Genomic DNA, 19,975 nt, shown 5'->3' with positions numbered 1-19,975 from the left:
CCCCACAGCAGCGACCGTCAGGAGGAGCCCAAGCAGACTGCTGAGTCACCGGCACGGCCATACCTGCCCCCACCCCCCATCTTGGCCCTCCTGTTTGGAGAAACCAGCATTCCTGACTAGGGGCCCCCAAAGGAGGAGTAGGACTAGTGCGGGGAGGATACGCAGAGAGCAGAACGGAGCTGCCTGGGTGGGCTGAGGAGAGACATCATCCGCTACCGCAGGGTGGACACAGTGCACGCGATGAACCCAGCCTGGAGCAGCCCTCCCTCCGGTCCAGAGGTCAGAAGGAGGTAGAGCGAAGGGTCCGGTGCCAGCTCTGGGAAAGTAGCAGCAGCTCCACCCCAGGACCCTGCTAAGCCCCATCCTGCTGGCTCTCTTCGCCCATTTCCCTGACAAGACAGTGACATTCAGGGGTGGGGAAGTCTGGAAGCTGGTCAGTTCAATCCGCACCCAGGGTAGAGGGCAGTCCCGGAACTGAAGCCCGGGCAGTGTTGTCCTGGACAGCAGGTGGGGAGGGAATCGGGTAGGCCCAACCCTGGCCGGTTTCCTTAGTAAGGAGGACAGGTCGGCTTTCTCCTCGGGGCAGGGAGCTGGGGCACAAACAGTGACCACAGACAAGAAGGCTTGTCCCTAAGTCTTGGGCAAACTGCTCCCACTCCTCCCCTGGGCCCTGAGTGGCTTATCGCAGATGCTGGATTTCCCTTAATCAATCAGGGGGCTGAGATAGAAATGGAGTCTTGGAGGCAGGGAGGCCGGCGAGAGGAGGGGGAGGCAGCCTCAAGACAAGGAAAGGGAGCTCCTGCAACACTGCACCAGGTGGGGCCTTGTGCAGCCCTGTGCAGGCCCTAGGCTTCCAGGCAGGTGTTCAGACGTGGTGACTCTGCTAGGGCCCGCCCCTGTGGTAGGGTAGAGGCGCCCCAAAGCGCCCATTCCTGGGGAGCAGTTCTCTGGGAAAATAACTAGGCAAGCCCGATGAGTTGATTATATATTACTCTGTTTTTGCCTTTTGCTATTCCTGGGCTTTTAGCAAAGTCCTGTATAAAGTTCTAGCCTTGATCTAGCCGTGCTGGGGGTGCCAAAGGAGGATCCAGGGTCCACCTCTGGGCCAAGGTGTTAAAGGAGATCAGTACCCCAGGGACCTGCCTGGTGGCAGAAGGGAAATCAGCAGGGGGTCCTAGAGAAGGTAAGTCTGATGTAGGCCCTCCCCTCCCCCAACCCTTGCCCTCCCCTGCCAACTCAGGAGGGTCAGGCTGTTCCCATTAGGGCAGTTTTCCCTTCCAGATCCCCTTTCGGCATCCAGGACTCCAGCTGTCCTGTGGCTTTCCTTTGACAGCACATCCATCCCTGGCAACTTTAAGTTCTGGGCCAGGGCTTCCCGGAGGAGAAAAAGAAATGGTCACAGACTTGTCACGATAACCACAACCACCCCCAGATTTCCCAGAATGAAGCCCCTCCCTCTAGTAGGCCTCCCCTACACCCAGAACCATGCCGGAAATGATTCCCTAAGAATAGGACATCACCCACCAAGCCAGAATTTAAAAATAATTATATTAATAATAAATATGTTAAATTACATTTAAAACAATAAATAGAAAAATAAACTGATAAATAAAATCAACAGGTACAAAATGTTTCAAAATTTCAACCAAAGAGAACACACAGACAGACGACAGACAAGACAGATGGACGTAACGGGAGGGTGCTAAATGCATCCGAGGAACCCTTCACAGTTTCCATCATGACTCCCTCCTCGCCTGGTCACCCTTCTTCTCTCCCCTACCTGGGAGACCAGGAGACTCAGTGGCTGCTATCTTTGGGAACGCCAGCCGGCGCTGGGAAGCGTCTAGTTCCACCTCGGCGCCCTTCTGCAAAGCAACCTGGAACCCGGGAACGTGGGTTCAGGGGGCGGAGCGCGAGGCGGGGCGCGAGGGAGACCCTACAGAGGCAAGTCGGTGCTGTTGTGCCGGGTTTTCCTGGCAGTACCATCGTCTTGGGGCAGCGCCCTCTGCAGGTTGGACATGGCCACGGTCTTTTTGAGGTCAATCACGGCGTAGGAGTCTGAGCTGCGGGGAGGGTGGGCGGCGGCCACGGGGGCTCGGGGGAGCGAGGGGTTCTGGGGCCCCTTGGGGCGGTCTCCACCCCAGCCCTTCAGCTCCACCTGGATGTAGTTGAGCTGCCTGGGGGGCTCGGGCCCCGGCCGGCGGAAATCAAAGTTGAAGACCCTCGGGGAGCCTCGGCGGCGGGTCAGCGGCACAGGGAAGCTGCCGTGGCTACGGAGGGCAGCCCGGGTGCTGGTGGGCTTCTGCAGTGGGGTCTCGTCCTCCTCGCCATCAGGGAAGCCATTGGAGGAGGGAGTGAGGCCGTCCCTCGAGTCTCCGTCATCCCCAGCCTCCTCCCCCAGCTGCTGGGCGTGGCTCTCCCACACAGGGGGCAGGGAGGGCAGGTTCTCATAGTGCAGCAGGGCGGCCCGGCGGTGGGCAAGGCCGTTCCAGCCTGGCTCCTCCGTGCTCAGTCTCCAGCCGGCCCCTGGCCGCAGCCCCGCGCTGACGTTCTCGTAGGTGCACTTGGGCTGGGCCAGGCACTCGGAAGCGCCCTCGTTGTTGTTGTTGTGGGGGGGGGTGTCATGCAAGCTGGGGCAGAGGCCCTGGCACTTCATCATGTGCCGCCGAGCAGGGGTGGGGCCCAGCACGAACTTCACCTGGCCCGGCTGCAGGAACACTTGGGGGTCCCCGGCGTCAGGGCCCCCGGGCTGTGGGGGGAAGGGCGCCTGGCCCTCGGGCAGGGGCTGCAGGCAATGCCGGCTCCTGCGGTGGTCATCCTCACTGGCTGGCGTGTTGACATAGGTATGGGACTGGGGGAAGGGGTCCGAGTGAAGCTGGAGGGCGCAAGGGCAGGGAAGGAGAGAGCAGAAGGGACAGCATAAGAGAAGCACAGGGGAGAAGAGCTAGAGTTTTCCTCTCTTCCTGGTCCTCCAAACTTCCCAGGGAAGCTGCAACCCTTTTCTGGACAGTAAGGGACCCTATCCATTCTCTTCCCTTCCCATGATCCTTAGGAGGGGCCATGTTTCCTGACTCCCCCCTCCCCACCCAGACCAATGGGGAGGAGCAGGGCAGCTGCTTGCTCACCTGCTCATCAGGGGCAATGAGGGCATGAGTGGACTCTTCCCCAAGCGAGGGGTGTCGCAGGCTGCTTGTCGAGGGGCGCCGGGGAGCTGAGAATCTCGGGCCCTCTCCCGGGCAGCCAAGGAAGCCATTGGAGAAGCTGGAGACAGTGTAACCTAGAGCTGGGCACACAGGAGACAAGCCCATGTCAGGGAGGGGGGGTCCTTACACCACCTGACAACCACCTGCGACTGCGCATGTGGTATCCCGGGAGTCCTCTGGAGGAGGGGAGACACTCCAAGGGCCCCCCAGGTGGTTAGCCCCGCTGACCCGGCAGCCCTCATTCTCTTTCACTTCTCTGTTCTTCAAACCCTGCCCCTTCCCTCAAAGCTCGGCGTGAGCCCCACTTCCCCCAGTCCAGCCTTAGCTGAAACACTTAAGGCCACCTTGTCGTCCCTGAACTGTCCCTTCACCTCATTCTAGCTCTGCCAGTGAGCTCCAGGGAAGCTCCCAGACATCAGGGACTGCATTTCTCTATCTTCTGCCCCACCACGGGCCAGCCCATGGAGAGCAGAACACCGAGCAGGAGCTCAGTGTGGACTCAGGGAATAAACAAGCAGAAGGTGTGGGAGCCTCTCCAGAAAAACAATCACGGGCAAAGATGCCTGCACCCAGTCAGGAAAGGTAGACGGGTATGACCCAGTAGACAGAAGGAAGGAAGCAAAATAGCTCCAGACTGCGGTTTCCATGGAAACTCAATGTCTTCCTGTCTGCTCCCGGACCATCAGTCATTACAAGGCCCAGGACTCCCCAGCCTCAGCCTGAGTCACCTGATTGGCCCAGACCAGGACTTATTCATCCCCAAGAGTCATCAGATGGCGGGTGACTGTCCTGGAAGGCTGGGTCGCCCAGCTGTCCCACCTGCCTGCCTGACTTGTGCCTCCAGGCCTGGCACTTCCTGGGCCTGTGCCCGTGTGTACAGGCGTGGAGGCTGAGGAGGGGGTCTCCTCACCAGTGGGAGGCTGCGGCGCCCGAGGGAGGCCGAGCTCAGCCAGGTGGCTGTGGCGGGTGATGACGGCCGGCTCCTCCATCACACTGATGCTGTTACACTGCATCAGGTCCTGAAGCAGGTTGAAAATTTCCTCGGCCCGGGAGCACTTGAAGGCGAATATCCCTGAAGGAGGAGAGGAAGAACTGAGGCTCCTCTGACCACGTACCAACAGGCAAGCACCAGAGAGGCTGAACAGACGCATGACGTCCCAGGCCTGCAGGGGGCAGGAGGGCCCCTCCTCATCCAGAGCACACCCTAAGATCCAAGAGCTCTGGGAGGAGCTGGGCCCAAGGCCCCCTGCTGTCCCCCCACTAACCATGACCATCGGCTAGAGATCTCCTACCTCACCTGCATTCCTCCACGGCTCGATCATGTTCACAGGTGAGGGGAGGAGAAGTCAACATCAAAGCAGAAAAGGAGAGTAGCTGCCCCTTATCCACAGTTTTGCTTTCTGCGGGTTCGGGGACCCCCAGTCAACCGGGGTCCGGAAGCAGACGTACTGTCAGAACGCCAGCAGGACCCTACCGCTACCTTGCACTGCCTACTCACTCCCCTCGCCTCCTGCATCACGTGGGCATTTTATCTTCCCACATCTTCACAAGAAGGGTGAGCGCAGTACCGTATTTTGAGAGACAGACCACGTTCACGTAACTTCTATTACAGTACATTGCTCTAATTGTTTTACCTTATTATTATTGTCGTTAACCTCTCAGCGTGTATAGGAAAATCCATAGTATGTGCAGGTTCGGTACCATCTGTGGTTTCAGGCACCCCCTGGGGGTCTCCCCTGCAGGTAAGGTGGGGGCGCCACTGTGTCAGATGACGGACTATTCCACTTCACACGCAGCCCCCATCTCCCTCCGCCTACCACCCTTTGCTGCCCGGAGAAAATCGAGCCCAACCCTTGGCTTGATGCCCAACCATGTCCAAGCTCTTTGAAGGCAGCAGAGTCTGTCCTGTTCACTGCTTGTTCACTGGGCACTTAGCCCAGTACCCGGCCAGAGACAGAACGTCTGCTCTGGATAGGCCCCTGAGGCAGAAAGGAAGAAAGAATGGGCAGACTCGCTAGGGCACACAGGGCCAGGCCACCAGGCGGCTCTTCATGCAGCTGCCCTTAGAGCCCCTCAGACTGCAACGCAGCAGTTCCCAGTCCCAGGGACGGCGGCACTGGGCTGAGGACCTGCGATTCAAGGGCTCCAGAGATGCCCCTGGGGTGTCAGGCCAGCCTGGGATTCTGCACACCCCATCCTGGCAACAGTAGGGCCTGGCACTTCGGGGGGGCTACTTGGGGTGCGTGTGTGCATATATCCACAACAAAGATCAATAAAACCAGCCTGGGATGTGGGACAACTGAGGTTTGCAGGAATGCGACAGCAAGGAGAGAGGGGAGGAGAAGGAAAACGACTTTTCTGGCAAGGTATATTAGGGGCTAGGAAAGGATGGGAAAGCCTGGAGTTTTAGGAGAAGCCGGTGTAGGGGGCCCAGGGCCGCCCCTCTGGAATCCCAAGTGTGGGCGAAACACCACGATGAGAAGCCCCTTCCTGTCCTCTTTCTGCTCAGCCAGTGTAAGCTCCTCTGGCTCAGGAGCCCAAAGGGGGAGACACGTGGAGGGGAAGGCTCCCAGGCAACAGCACGTAAGAGACTCACTGCTGTGACGGCGGCCTCACCAGGGAAGCCTGTTCACGCCTCCCCCGCAGTCACAGCCCTGACTGCGTCTAACACAAGCCCGGGCTGGGTTCCTTCTGCAGAGCTCAGGTCTGGGCTCCAGGAGATAAGCCCAGACCATGCTCCTCCTTCAAGGAGGCTTGACAGGCTCTGGCCTTGACTTCCCGAAACGACCACTACTCTCTGACCCCTGGCTGTGGGGACGAAGGGGAGGAAGGGAGAACACCTCACATTCCAGGTGACAGGAGACAAAGATTAACCTCTCGGGGCTTAGTCTGTACATCAGAGACCCAAAGAGTCCGGCCTCCCCAAGCCCATCATTCCCAAGCCAGGTAAGCAAAGCTTCCAGCCTGACCCGTCATTACTCACAGGCTCCAGGGTACATGACCTGGGGGCTCAGAAGAAAGTCTGTTCCTACAGAGGGGACAAAGGGTACCCTCGAAACTGGAATAACCGAGGAAGGAGGAATCGCTTGCTTTCACAGACGGGTTCTGGCCTGGGAGTACTGGCTCTTTCCCATGGCCCGTGCAACGAATGCCCCCACAAGAGGACCCAGGCCGCAGCCGCAGTGCCTGAGGAGAGCGAGCACTGGCCTGGGAGTCCACTTGGTCTGCGCTCTTGGCCATCACGCTTCCCCTCTCCGGGCAGCACCTGCCACGTCAACAGGCTCGCCCACGGGCCCGAGCTCTGGCTTCCTGCCCCGGTACCCGCGCAGGTGCACCAGCCCCCGGCCCAGCGCGCGGCAGGAGCTGTACTCACCCTGGCCCGTCTGACACCGGCGGCCGCTCTCAAAGGAGAAGAGGTTCGAGTCGTAGCCATAGCGCCGCAGGCAGAGATAGGGCCAGCGGACAGCCTCGCGCCGATGCAGGTGCAGCACCAGCTCGCTCTGCGTCAGCTCCATGACCCCGGAGCCCAGCTCCACCCCCTCGTCATCCACATTCGTCACCTGGCGGGCAGGGAACAGGAGGGTCAGCGGGTGAGTCCAACAAGGGGTCCCTGAGCCACGTGGCAGCGGGAGCCCAAGCGGATGAAGCAGTCCCACTGACCCACCGCCCTTCCCTAGGCCTCAGCCTTGTCACTCGGGCAGTAAGGGAGGGGTGGTCGGTTGACCTCCAAGGTCAGACGGTTTGATGACCAAGGTTACAGGACCTCAACGGTCCACGGCTTGTGCCCAAGGACCGGATGCTAATGGAGGACGGGTTTGGTTACAAGCTCAAAATCTTAAGGCCCCGGGCAACAGAACACAGACCTCCTCCACCACCTCCCCAACTCGAGGACCTTGCCAAGGGCTCCCTCTTCTGGCGAGCAGGAGAAGCTGTGCCTCAATAAGCTGGGTGTGAGGAGGGGACGCCTCTACAGGGAGGTGAGTGGTGGCAGGGGCCAGGGGGTGCCCAGCTCCACCGGGCCTGGCCTTAGCTTCCCAAAGCCAACAGCAAACGCTAATATAGGCCTTACTGTGTGTTACGCATACTTTATGTATATTAACTCACACACGTAGACTTTTGTTGGGTTTCTCCAAAAAAAATTATATGTAAAGCTACAAAGGGATACTGGGCGTGAATGTTCCAAAAGCACGATTTTTGCATCCCAGTATTTCTTCATTCTTGGTAAGAGAGCCACACAATGCACAGTGGCCTGGGCCCCTGAGGAGTCTTAATGAGCCACCACTTCAGCCTGTCACTTCACCTTCTCTAGGGAGGCAAAGGCAACTGGACAGGTTGGCCTGAGCCCGGGAGGCCATGCTGGGAGCTCGGGAGAGGAGGGAGCCGTGGGTACCTTGAACTTGGTGGGGTGGTTGTCTGGGACGCTGTCTCTGTTCAGGCAGCTGCAGCAGCTCCCCATGGTGTCAGAGCAGCAAGTCCGCCCTAGGGCAAAACCTAAGGGATAAGGTCATCAAGGTCAGCTCCGAAGAGCCCCACTCTGGGGACTCTGGCAGAACCACCTCGTTTTGATCACCTACTCTTGGACATAGCAGGACCCTGTCCCTCCTCTAATTCACATTCCCAATCCAGGGCCAGACATGCACTGAATAAACATTCAAGTTAGGATGTGTTAAAGATTAATGCTGACAGAGGGATGGAAGAGAGCTTCTCAGAGGTAACATCTGATCTGGACCTTGAGAAGGGAGGATTTTGACTGATGTAATGAAAGCGAAGGGAAGCCTGGGCAGCAGGAAAAGCATGGATAAAGCAGGGAGGGGCGCCTGGGTGGCTCAGTCAGTTAGGTGTCCAACTCTTGATTTTGGCTCAGGTCATGATCTTGGGGTTGTAGGATCAAGCCCCGCGTCGGCCTCCATGCTCAGTGTGAGTCTGTTTCTCCCTCTCCCTCCGCTCCTCCCCCCACTCGTGCTCTCTCTCCTTTCCTCTCTCTCAAATAAATAAATAAATAAAAAGGCAGGGGACCAGAAGAAGTGATTAACTTCAGAGGGTGCCAGTCCTGGTCCTTCATCCAGATTCAGCACAGAAACTGTAACTTGAGGGTCCCCCACACTTTGGCCTGGACCTTCCTTTTTTTCCCCCTTCTTTTCCACCTCACCCTTCCCACATCACCCAAATTCTCTTTTCTTCCCTCACCACCATCCCAACATCTACTTCAAATTTATCTTTCTGATGTTCTCTTCCATGAGGCACCACATCATGCTCAAAAGATACAGTAAGAAGACTGAACTTGTAACAGATCACATTTTTTTAAAACCTTGACTAGGTATTTCTTCCTTAAAAAAATAAATGCTCAGGTTGCTCCCTTGTCTAAGGGGGAGACCAGAGGCCTTACTATCTGGCTTTTCCCTCCAGGATTACAGCACTTGGATTATATGTCGCAACAGTTGGGCCTCTGTCTAGAATGGGAAGAAGACCACCAAGCTGGAGTGACCTAAGGGAGCAAACAAATGCACAGAACAATCCCAACCAGAAGGGGCTGCAACTTGATGCAAGAAATGAATCTGTAAGGGGCACCTGGGTGGCTCAGTGGGTTAAGCCTCTGACTCTTGATTTCAGTTCAGGTTGTGATCTCCCGGTCATGAGATCGAGCCCTGCATCAGGCTCCACGCTGAGCATGGAGCCTGCTTAGGATCTCTTTCTCCCTCTCCCTCTGCCCCTCCTGCTTGTGCTCCCTCTCTCTCTCTCTCTCTCTAAAATAAATAAATATATCTTTAAAAAAAAAAGAATCTGTAAGATCAGATATCCTTTCAAAACTCCCACTGTATGTGTAAAGTCTTAAACAATCCTGACCTGTATCCCCCATTCCGCCCAATTTGGAAAACTCCAGAAAAGTGGCTCCTATACACAGCTCTCACCTCACCCAGGCCATCGGGGAGCTGACCATGGGAGGGGCATGGGGAAGGACCCCCACTTTATTCCCCCTGTTCTTGGTGGGGCATCATGGCAAGTAGTCTGCAGAGAAGTCACCTGGATCCCTCTGGGACACACCTGGGGCTCACCTAGCACAGGAGACAGAGACCACAGGTTAGTGGAAACCTTCCATCCTCACCCCCAGTTGTTAATGAAACTCACTTGCTGTCAGTCCATCCCACCTGGATATCTGTTCCAGGTCCTAATGGGACAGAAACACAACGAAGAAAGTGAGATCAAGGGCAAAGGGGCCACAAATTCCAAGCCCCACAGGCCCTGAGAGTGAGTGACTCCCCTAGTAGCAATGATTTTGAAGTCTGAGGCAGCCTTTTCAGTTGCCTCTAGAACCCATCTGAATCCCCTTACAACCAACACCAAAACCACCACCTTACCTTTGCAGAGAACTTTAACTCTACAGAGAACTTTCTCAAAAGGACACTGTGATGTATTGGAAAGAACGCTGGCTTAAGATTCAGGAAACCAATATTCTAGTCTGTTTTGTGGCCACTATCTGGGAGACTCTGGCAAGGCAATCCCCCACCTCCCATCTCAAGGCCTTAGTTTTCAAGGGAAACATTTGTAAACGGTGAGGCTTTTCCCTTAAATAACTTCTAGAGGTAAGCACATAGGAAAAAGATCACGAAAATGGACATTTGCCTCTTCCAGGACAAGCTAAGCTCCCTCAATCTCACATTTGGAAGCTTGATAAATTTTCTGTCCCCCAAGCTCCAAAAGGCCTAAAATTCTAACATAAATGCTAATAATAAATCAAAATTTCAGAGATCTGAGCCCCAGGTGGACAAGTTGACAAGCCAGAACTTTGGAGATCCTTGAAATCCCACCCTTCTGCTTTCCAAAGGCAGTATCTTTTCTCAGGGCCTCTTGTGCTCTGCTTCCACCTACAACTTCCCAGGTTAAAGGACTCTCCTGGCCTGGCTTATTCTCTAGAAGGAAGCAGGCTGAGGGAGGTGTGCACAACCTAAAGACAGGCAGCTGGGAAAATACTGAGGCTTGAGCCACCAACAGGGAGTTGGGGTGAAACCAAGAATTATAGGGTTGCAAGATGGGGGAGGGTGCCTTTAAGACATGTCTTTAAGATATCAGAATATATCATGACACTTCAGTGGGGGGGGGTTACATTGGCTGGGACAGGAAGAAGGGGCTCTGGTCTGGGATAGGTGTGGACTGGAGATGGGAGTGTCAGGGTAGGTTACGGGGACTCAAAATATATGAGAGCTCGGGAAATCGTGGGCAAGTTTTTTGCATTTAAGCATGGTGCAGGGAGAATGGGGCGTATGCAGGATCAGAGGAACCGCAGAGCTCTGGAAGCATTTGGGGGCATCCCGGAGAATGGTGGCTCTGCGGGCGTTACCAGGAGAATTCGCAGGACTCAGGGGGTTCCAAGGGCTCCAGGACAAGCGAAGGTGTGTCCGGGGGTGGGGGTGGGGTGGTTCTGGGGAGTGAGCGACAGATTTAGGTTGCGGGGTTGTCAGGGGAATTTCTATAGATACCGGGAAGCAATGGGGGAGGTTGGGGCCGCGCGCCGTCCCTGGATCCCCGCCCCCAGCCCCGGGACTCCACCGCCCGCCCGCCCGCCCAGGGCTTCCTCGGGAGGGAGCGGAGACTGTGGCGCGGCGCGGTGCGGCCTCGGTGGAACCGCCTCGTCCCCGCCCCACCGCGCCCCGACTCACATCGCCCCGCGTCCCGGGCGGCGTCGGGCCCCGCTCCCGGGTCCCGCTGCAGCAGCCGCCGCCCGCCCGGAGCTAAGGCCTCCCCGCCCCGCCCCGCGGCCGCGGGGTCGGAGGTCACCGGCAGCACCAACGAGACGCTGCGGGCGGGCGGACCCGATCGGGGGCGACCGGCGCGCAGCCTAGAAGGTCCCTTTGGAGGACTTTGCAGTCGGGAGCAGGGAGCATGCGCAGACGCCAGAGGGCGCTCCGGGCCAACCGCGGAGCTAGCCCCGCGGGGGCGGGGCGGAGCGGTGCCGGGGCGGGGCGGGGCGGGGCGGGGCGGGGCGCGAGGTGCGGGGCGGGACTGAGAAGGGAACCCGGGATGGGACCAGAGGTTTCCACTCCCGGGATCAGAAAAGGGACCGGGGTGGGGGAGAGACAAAAAAGGTGGGGGAAGGGCCTGAAGGGACAGAAGGGAGAAGGGCAAGACGAGGGATCCCTAAAAAAGGGCTGGGGACCGGCGGAGGCAACTGGGTGAGGGTGAGGACACCCAGAGAGGGGCGGGGCTAGAAGACCCGCCGGAGGGTCTGGGAGGGACCTGCTCGCTCCGAAAAGCGTTCTGTTCGGCTCCCAGGTGTCTGCGCTGTCCCCGCTGGGGCGCGGTACCGGCGCTAAACCCCTGGGAGTGGGGAGGGGGGCAGTGGAGCCTGCACACTTTCCACCCTGAGATCCCCCAAATTCTTTCCTTCAGGCTGCAACTCCAGAGGCTCTCCCGAGCCGCCAGCTCTGCCAGTCCGGGAGGGGCGGGCAGGGGCGTGGGAGAGGAAGGGCCGCGCTCCCGGGGCGGGCAGAGGCAGTCGGGGAGGCCTCGGGGTGGGGACTGGGTGTGGGGACCGACGGCGGGGTCTGTCCAGAACGGCCCGGACACCGGCGCGCAGCGAGGGTGAGACCCCAGCGGAATCCCATTCCCTCCCGTAAACTCCCAGCAGCCAGACTGGGAACCCCAGCTGACTCCCGGGGAAGTCCAAGAAAAAACTTTGGGGATCTGTCGAGAGGGTACTTGGCAGGACCGGACACTTCTCTTCTCCCTCTCACTGTCCGCGGAAAACCTTCCCATCCTTTTACCTCCCCAGTCCCTAGGGCCGCGCAGGCTCTGCCCTCGAGGGCAGGAGCGAATTGGGAAGGTGGAACTCTTGAGCCCGGTTGCACCTGCGCGGGGGGGGGGGGGGGGGGGGCGGGGCGGGGGGGGCAGAAGGGGTTCAGCCCTGAGGGGAGGGGTAATTCTTGAAGGAATCCAGCATGTTAGTAAGATCTGGTCCAGTGCTGAGTAGAGGTGGGGGGGGGAGGAAGGGTGAGGGGTGAGAGCTGATTTCTGAGCATTGTTTCTGTGGGCGGCAATTTCATACAAACTATAACCTGGAAGAGAGGGTGCAAATCCACTCTGAGGTCCCAGATGGCCCCTATTCTGGGCCGGACCCTCTCCCAAACGCCTCTTGCTGCCTGGAGCAGGGGCGGTGCTGTTAGGGGAAGTGGTTCCTCTTGGCCCTGAACATAAACAGCCCATCCTGGCTGCTTTCCACAGGAAAACTGACCGGAGGGACAGAACAGGAAGGAAGCAGATGGGTGTGGAAGCAGGGATGGGTGGCTCAGGACGTCTGAAGGTGTGCGGGGGTGGGTGCTCGGGGCTGGGAAGCAATGTAACTGTTACAGTCCAAACCTTGTTCCCAACTCCACAGCTGGGTCTTCTAGAGGCCTGGGATTTGGTGAAGCCCTCCTGTGCCCAGCTGCTGTCAGAATCCATCCCGGATCTCAAAGGCAACCTCGACCTAGGACATCCCTCAGCTTTCTAGTGTGACTAGGCAAGTTTACCTCAATTTGTTTCAACCATCAAATGGGATAACAGAAACTACCTGATAGGATTGTTTTGAGGATGCATTATAGTATGTAAAATGCTAGTATAGTCCCTTGCACAAAGTAAACATTATAGAAAAGTTTGCTCTGGTTCTTTTTCTTCCTAAGGTGCTGTATATACCTGCCCAGAGCCCCAGCCTCATTCTGCCGGGTCTCATCTCTTAGCCACTGGACTATGAGCCCCTTGAGGGCAGGGCCCATCCCTTTTCTACTTCAGTAGTCACCCCCACCCTCAAGATACTCTGGTCCTGCTAGGGCCGGCCCCAAGGAGGGCTGGAGAGATGTGTTGAGAATTATCCGGTGAAACTGGAAATTGCTGCTGTAGGTAGAAGCCAGAAGCACAAGATTTTCCTCTGTCCTCGAGCTTAGAGACTAGATGAGGAACGGAGATGGGCAGAGGGCACAAAGAGAAACATTAGTACTAAACCTCGGGGTGCAGACTGTATGTACTTCTGGAGCTCAGGGAAGGGAGAGCTGGTATAGGCTGGAGGGGCTGAGAAGGGCTGAGAAGGGCTTCCTGGTGACGTGGTCCTTTTACCTGGCCTGAGCCTACAGCTGGAAAAGTGGGGCCTGTGTTGGGGGTGTGGAGGACTCAGGCTCACTGGGGTAGTCAGTGCACAATGAGGAATGGCGGAGTTAAGGCTGGGGAGGCCGGGAAGGGGCCAGTCTGCCCAAAGGCTCACTAGAAAAGCCTCCTCTTGCCTCCTTCCCAATCTTGGGCAACCCCAGAATTTGAGCTTCAGAAACTCTGGAGCCGAAAGGCCTGGCCTCAAGATCTGGCTCAGCCACTTAGTAGCTATGTGACCTCAGGCATTTATGCTCCCTGAGCCTCAGTGTAGCCATCTATACAATGGGAACAGGAATACCACCCATGTCTTCTGGTTGTTGGGAGGATGGAAGGAGATAATTCCTGCAGAGCACTTAGCACTGCCTGGCACATTGTAAGGGGCCAATAAATGGAAGGTGTTCTTGTTTTCTGGGCAGACTTTGTCACAATGTCAGGGCTGAACTCTGACTGGCCCCACGAGGGGGAGAGCCTCAGCCCTCAGGAGCCAGGTCCTCCAGCCAACTCAGACAGTGACCCAGGCCACTTGCCAGAGGAGCACCCTGAGGAGACGTCTGCTCAGGTAGTGGGAGCCCTTCCCTTCCCTCTGAGACCCAACGTGCCTTCCATCCTACAGACCTCCTCCCACTTCCACCACCTGGAAGGTAGTTAGCCTTTGTGCCCAGCCTCCCATGGCCCTTTTCTCTTTGCAGGAATCTCTGCCTCTACAGCCCCCTCAGGATGGGAGACCGGGGGTCTGACTTTAAACTTACTCACATGAACACACATTACCTCGGGGTGGGGGGTGGTCTGTGTTGTCAAAGCAGACTGTAGGCTTTGGCCCAATGAAGCAAAGGGGGCTGATTTAAAGCATAAGAAAGGATGCCATTTGGGGGTGTGGGGGCTCCCCAACCTGCCTCAATCAGACCACAGATGCCAGAGTGGATCAGCTGTCCTTATCTTGATCTTGAAGGAGGGGGTGCTTGGAAGTCATTCCAGATTGGAGAAGAGGTGGCAGTGAGGAGGGAGGAAAGAAGAGGAAGGCAAACCTAACCACCCCTCTCCTGCTGCATCTCCTCAGGATCCTAAAGTTCTGAGCTTGGGGCTCCCTGGCCTGGACATCGGCGGGGCCTCCAACTGGCCTGGGCTTCGGATCCTCCTGCAGCAGCTGCCTCCACAGGACAGTGATGTGGGTCTCTCCCTCTCTCCAGCGTCCTGAGCTCTCACCTCCCTCTCTCTATTTACTGTGGGTCCAGAAGCCAGAGAACATGGATCTAGGGCCTGGCTGGCTATGCCACTGATTGGAGAAGTCATCCCCCATCCCCAGCCTGAGTTTTCAAGTCTATACAATGGGTGCAATAGCATCTGCCCTGCCCACAATGCTTAGTTGAAGAGCAAATGAGAAAATGGACATGAACCACTTTTGAAACCGATAATGGAATGTACAAATGTATTGAGTGTGGTCAAGTATTTATTGAGGCCCTATGTGTGCCCAGACTAAAGGCTTACACTTCAGTTCCGGGAGGGAGGGGGGCAAGACAGGAGAACATGGCATAAATTGGAAAAACAACAGAAAGTGATAGTGAGCCCCAGCTCACTGGGGGTAAGGATCTAAATTTGTGGTGACAGGGCTCAGTGCTGTGGGCTGTCAGGACCTGAGTGGTGGCCATTCCTGGGGGGAGGGGAGACTGGGGTAGACCCCTCCATCTCTCTTCCCTCTCTCCCTCTCCTTCTCAATGCCCTTCTGCGCTGTTATCTTCTGCCCCTCCGGGAGCTTCTACAACCTTCCTTTGACCCAGCAGCTAAGCCTTCTCCCTCCAGTCAAGCTCCAGTCTTGCCTGCTGGGGCTCTCGCAGTCTCAGTGGAGGCCTGTTTCTGCAGGAGCGCTACTGCCTGGCCCTTGGGGAGGATGAGCTGGCCGAGTTGCGGCTCTTCTGTGCCCAGCGGAGGCGGGAGGCCCTGGGACAGGGGGTGGCCTGCCTGGTACCTCCCAAGCTGGCGGAACACACCTGTGAGAAGGTATGTAGTGCCCTCCCCCATTCCCCTTTGCCTTCTCACTTCTGCAGAAGGGGCGAGCTCCAGGGATGGGGGGGCAGCGGGGGGGGGGTGTTGGGGATTGACAGTTTGGCCCACTTGAAAAAGAGAAGCCAAGTTTAGGGGTTCTCGGTGGGGCCTGCAGTGGAGGTGGGCTTGCCGGGGGTATGGGGAGAACAGTTAGGTTGGGGTTGGGGTGGAAGAGCCAGGAGGGAAGCTAGGAGCGAGTGCGGCCCCTGTGCAGCCCAGCAACCCGCCCCCCCCTCCTCCCGCCTGGCAGTGCAGGGAGCCGCTGAGGCCAGGCGAGTACGGAGTGTGCGCAGCCCCGGCCGGAGAGCGGCGCGGCTGGCACCCGGCGTGCTTTGCCTGCCAGGCCTGTGGCCAGGCCCTGCTACACCTCATCTACTTCTCCCATGACGGGCGTCTCTACTGCGGCCGTCATCATGCAGAGCTGCTGCGGCCGCGCTGCCCGGCTTGCGACCAGGTACGGGCCGGACGCGGGTTGCTGGGAGGGGGCTGCCCAGGGCCCAACGTGGCAGGGTGTAAGGGGACACCTCTGCCAGTACCGCGGAGCGAAGAACTCAGAACCAGCCTGGGACCTTGAGTTCTGGGCGTGGGGACCCGTTGCCTTGTGCCCTCCCCCACTGCAAACGGAGTCCCCCAGATTTTCTTGGACTGAGAGAATTTCTCCGGAGCAGGGACTGTTGGACAGCCGTTCATCTCGGGTGCCCAGTGCTGTGCCTGATCAGGCGAGGACCTGCCATAATGTCAGCATAAGAGACCGCGCGGAACCCTGGGTTGGGAGTCCAGGCGACCGGGGTCGCGCTTCTTCAGGCTGTGCCACCTGCTAGCGGGATTCTGGCTAGGCCACTCAGCCCTCCCTGCATCCGAGAGTGGAAGAACAGATCAAATGGGATGTCTGTAGACGTGCTTTAGCGTTAACTGGGTATAAGGCGTGGTTACTGGGTGAATGAATGAGTGAGTGAATGAATGAATGAATGAGCTGATCTCCCTCCCTCTCCCAGCTGATCTTCTCCCGGCGCTGCACCGAGGCGGAGGGACGGCGCTGGCACGAGAACCACTTCTGCTGCCAGGACTGCTCCGGGCCCTTGGGCGGGGGACGTTATGCCTTGCCGGGGGGCCGCCCCTGCTGCCCCCGCTGCTTTAAGAGTCGCTACTCGAATGCCGGCTCGAGCCAGGCCCCAACACTGGAAGGGAGGGCGCCGCTTGGTAAGGGAGAAGGTGCAGATCAAGGGGGAAGGGGGCAGCGGCTTGGGCTGGGCTGAGGAGGGGATTCTCCCGGGCTGGGACCCTCGCCCCGGTCCCACGCCGTCCCGTCCCTCCAGCAGCGCCCCCGTCCCCCCACCGCACCCCCCAGACCCGAGCCTCGGGGCCCGCAGCTCTCACCGCGCGTCCCTGGCCGGAGCGCTCCAAGGGCCTCCCGAACCCACCCCGCGCCACCGCCGGGGCTGCGGCGCGGGACTCGCTCCTGGACTGGGGACGCGGCCGCCCTCTGGTGGGCGGTGGCGGGGAGGGGCGGGGGAGCCCGGGAGAGGAGTCGCGGCGGCGGCGGCGCGCACGGCTCGGGGGCGGGGCGGGAGGCCGGATCCTGGCTGGAACTGGCTTCTGGGCCCGCCCCGCTCGGATCCGGGAGAGGGAGACTCCAGGCTCTGAGATGGGCGTTTCTGACCCGGCCCGGAACAGGGGAGGCGAGACTCGAGAGAGTTGCAGAGGGAGACTGCTCCCCGCTGGACGCCGCTAGCATCTCCCGGGCAGCCCTTCTCGCCGCTGCCTCCCGCTCCAGTCCGGAAACCCAGAGGGGGCGGCTTCGATCCAGTCCGGAGCAGGAGGGTCGAGCTGGGGACGAGGCGGAGGCACCCACCAAAGGGCGGGAGCGGGGCCGCCTGGAGACGCCCCTCGATGCCAAGGAGGACGCCCCCTGCCCCACCTGCTCCTCTTCTTCTGACTCGGAACCCGAAGGCTTTTTCTTAGGTCAGCGCCTTCCCGGTCCCTGGAAGACCCCCGGAAGCCTCCAGGCTGGGCACAGCGACACCTCCAGGAAGCACTGCACCATTTGCTAGTGGCGCAGCCCGGAGAAGGGGGAGGGGATGTGATCTATTAGGTGGGAGAGCTAGGCTCTCCTCCCCCCCCCTAAAAATTCTAGACTGAACGCAATCAGGGGCACGCCTGGGAGAGGCGGCCAGATCACAAACTTGGTGTGCTCCCTCTTAAGCCTGCAAAATCTATCACTTCTGACGGAGACTTTCTTGGGGAACCCCACCCCGCAAAGCTACGCATCCCCTGCTGAACTAGCCCCTATGCTCACCCCCACAGGCTGGGACAGCCCCATGCTCAGCATCTTCCTGAGCCAATGAAGTGGTCACTCAGAGACCACGTGTGGCGGTGCCCAAGTTGGCGAGCCGAAGGCCGGGGGGGGCCGGGGGTGGGACGCGACCCGGCGACGGTAGTGCGGGGCCGCGCTCCCCGCCTTGCGAAGCTCGTGGACGCGCAGCCCGGGAGTGCTCCCTCTCTCCCAGGCGCCCGACCCCGGGGGAGCAGCGGCGCCCCCTGCCGGCCCGTCGCCGGCGGAAGTGCGAGACCGGAAGTTGCGTGCTGCGCCGGCGCCCACACGGTGCGTCGGGAGAGGCCTTGCGGATCCCGAGGGTGCTGCTATGGCTTCCAGCGGGGTTGGCGTGAGCGCTGCCGGCGCGCCAAATGAAGCACCCGAAATTCCCGACAACGTGGGAGATTGGCTCCGGGGCGTCTACCGCTTCGCCACCGACAGGAACGATTTCCGGAGGTAACCGAAGACCCGGGAACTTGTCCCGTTCTGGTCCTCCGAGCCCCTCTGCCTACCTTCTCTACTTCCCTTCTTGGCCCAGGCTGGCCCCTGTATATTGCCAGCATCTTGGCCTCTTGGTGGCTTTGGCTGTGCTTTGGAGCGGTCCTTGACTGGGAGAGTTCTCGTGCGGCAGAAGCGATCTTTTGAGTTACTGGGCTATGTCTAGAGAATCTCACCCTGACCAGGGGGACCAGGGGGAAAAGAGGCGCCAACACAAACAAGCTTTTCGGCCCTGGGCGAGTGCTTAAATTAAGGCCTTTGCATTAGATCCTGCCCTTATTAGCTACAGAAACGAACTCTCAGTAACCATGTAGGTCTTGGGCAGCCTACCGTTGTAAAGCCCTACGTTCCTGCGATTCTAGAACCCAGTGTTTTTGCCTCGGAAGGTTTTTCCAGGGTGGTGATGGTCAGTCTTTTCCCCCAGTATCTTTCGTTAACTAAAGACAAGTGACTCCGTGACCACAGGGTAAATGAAACTTCCTTTTTCCAGGAACTTGATCCTCAATTTGGGACTTTTTGCCGCAGGCGTTTGGCTGGCCAGGAATTTGAGTGACATTGACCTAATGGCACCTCAGCCAGGGGTGTAGCCAAATAGGTAAGCACTTACCTACTGCTCTGCGTGTCTAGGAGCTCTAGAGGTTGAGAGAAGCAGTAATTTATATAATCTATTCACAAAATACAGGAAGGAGACTTCCAGAAGTCCCGTGGTTATTATTCCTAGTTAAATGTGTTTACAGATGTTGCAAGAAATTTTGAGTCTCTTACTAATTTCCTTCCAGTGCTTTTATAGTTCTAATGTCACGTGTTGTCCTGTGGTCTGATTGCAGACACATGGGACCCCCTGTGCTCTCCTTGAACCTTCCAAAAACAGAGCCTCCAATCTGTGACTGGCACAAGACTTGCCCTGATGGAAGTTGAAGTTTCATTCAGACGGGCACCTTCCCTTCCCAATTTCCTTTCTCCACTGAGCCCGCTCAGAACTCCGTTCTCTGGTCAGCAGTCACGTTGCAACCAAAGTGTTGTCCTCTGTTCTGTAAAGTTCTGTACATAGTTCCTAAGTTTCTGCGGGGGGTGATCTTTGCTCTTGTCCTGAGGAATACCTAATGGTATTTTAACAAATATTTGGAATAAAGACTGTACACAAAGAATCATTTTATTCTTTTAATAAGAAACTTCAGCTTACAAAAACAAGGTGTAAAAAGTCAAGATTTACAAAAATCATAAAAACATGATTTATATTTCACACTCCAGAGACAGGAACAAGCCCCCAAACATGGATTGTAACAGAGGTGGTTTGTTTCATATTAAAAGGAAAAAAAAAAAAAAGGAAACTGTAGCCACTGTACATTGATGTCAACATAAGGTGAAACTTATTTTTTGAGGAATTTCCACTTTTGAGCAGAACTAGGGGAAGAAGCCATTTGGTGTTGCATAGCATTTTAGTGCACCAGGTGGGTTTTCCAGGCACCAGAGGGGCATTGTTGCTGTCGTCAAGTGGGATTTGTTGGTCGAAAGAGGGCAGTCATGTGCAGTGGAGGCAAGGTGTAAGCAAGCCTGGGCAGTGGGCACTAAAGTGACACTGCTTGAGGAAGCTGCTTTCTTCACATGGAAATAGAAGTTTTCTGACCCTAAATTTGCAATAGTGTAACTGTCCAAGAGTTAGGAGTTCTTTGGAAATGGAATATGTAAAGAACTGGCATGGAAAAGACTCGTGTAGGCTCAGAGAGATGTGGCGATAAAGACAGTTTCCCCAGGCATTTTTTCCCCCCCTAGTTGATTTATTCTAGGCATTATTTATTTATTTATT

The 19,975-nt window shown here is 57.6% G+C and overlaps 3 protein-coding genes across 5 annotated transcripts; 2 read left to right on the top strand and 1 right to left on the bottom strand.

Moving 5' to 3' along the window:
* Window positions 1–1,529: 1,529 nt before the first annotated feature.
* Window positions 1,530–16,860, bottom strand: FRS3 (fibroblast growth factor receptor substrate 3). 3 transcript variants are annotated; one of them, XM_078055338.1, is made up of 7 exons: window positions 16,734–16,860; window positions 9,113–9,256; window positions 7,594–7,682; window positions 6,577–6,763; window positions 4,114–4,275; window positions 3,126–3,283; window positions 1,530–2,875 (listed from the first exon to the last, which is right to left on the bottom strand). In XM_078055338.1, exons 3-7 carry the CDS (start codon window positions 7,657–7,659, stop codon window positions 1,937–1,939), a joined length of 1,512 nt encoding a protein of 503 aa, XP_077911464.1. In that variant the 5' UTR covers window positions 7,660–7,682; window positions 9,113–9,256; window positions 16,734–16,860; the 3' UTR covers window positions 1,530–1,936. The 3 variants fall into 3 exon arrangements, with proteins under 3 accessions (XP_077911464.1, XP_077911465.1, XP_035957842.1); XM_078055339.1 differs by lacking the exon at window positions 16,734–16,860 and adding an exon at window positions 10,859–10,965 and having other exon boundaries at window positions 7,594–7,694; XM_036101949.2 differs by lacking the exon at window positions 16,734–16,860 and adding an exon at window positions 10,859–10,965 and having other exon boundaries at window positions 1,530–2,851.
* Window positions 13,737–17,484, top strand: PRICKLE4 (prickle planar cell polarity protein 4). Its single transcript, XM_036102046.2, has 6 exons — window positions 13,737–13,875; window positions 14,374–14,481; window positions 15,174–15,311; window positions 15,607–15,810; window positions 16,352–16,556; window positions 17,031–17,484. Exons 1-6 carry the CDS (start codon window positions 13,744–13,746, stop codon window positions 17,405–17,407), a joined length of 1,164 nt encoding a protein of 387 aa, XP_035957939.1. The 5' UTR covers window positions 13,737–13,743; the 3' UTR covers window positions 17,408–17,484.
* A 393-nt stretch (window positions 17,485–17,877) lies between these two features.
* TOMM6 (translocase of outer mitochondrial membrane 6) lies at window positions 17,878–19,316 on the top strand. Its single transcript, XM_036102118.2, has 3 exons — window positions 17,878–18,126; window positions 18,659–18,763; window positions 18,996–19,316. The coding sequence occupies exons 1-2, from the start codon at window positions 17,999–18,001 to the stop codon at window positions 18,753–18,755; spliced, it is 225 nt and encodes a 74-aa protein (XP_035958011.1). The 5' UTR covers window positions 17,878–17,998; the 3' UTR covers window positions 18,756–18,763; window positions 18,996–19,316.
* Window positions 19,317–19,975: the final 659 nt, after the last annotated feature.

The sequence above is a fragment of the Halichoerus grypus genome, chromosome 9, assembly GCF_964656455.1.
Source record: "Halichoerus grypus chromosome 9, mHalGry1.hap1.1, whole genome shotgun sequence".
NCBI classification, from domain to species: domain Eukaryota; kingdom Metazoa; phylum Chordata; class Mammalia; order Carnivora; family Phocidae; genus Halichoerus; species Halichoerus grypus.
This window is presented reverse-complemented; position numbering and strand designations above follow the sequence as displayed.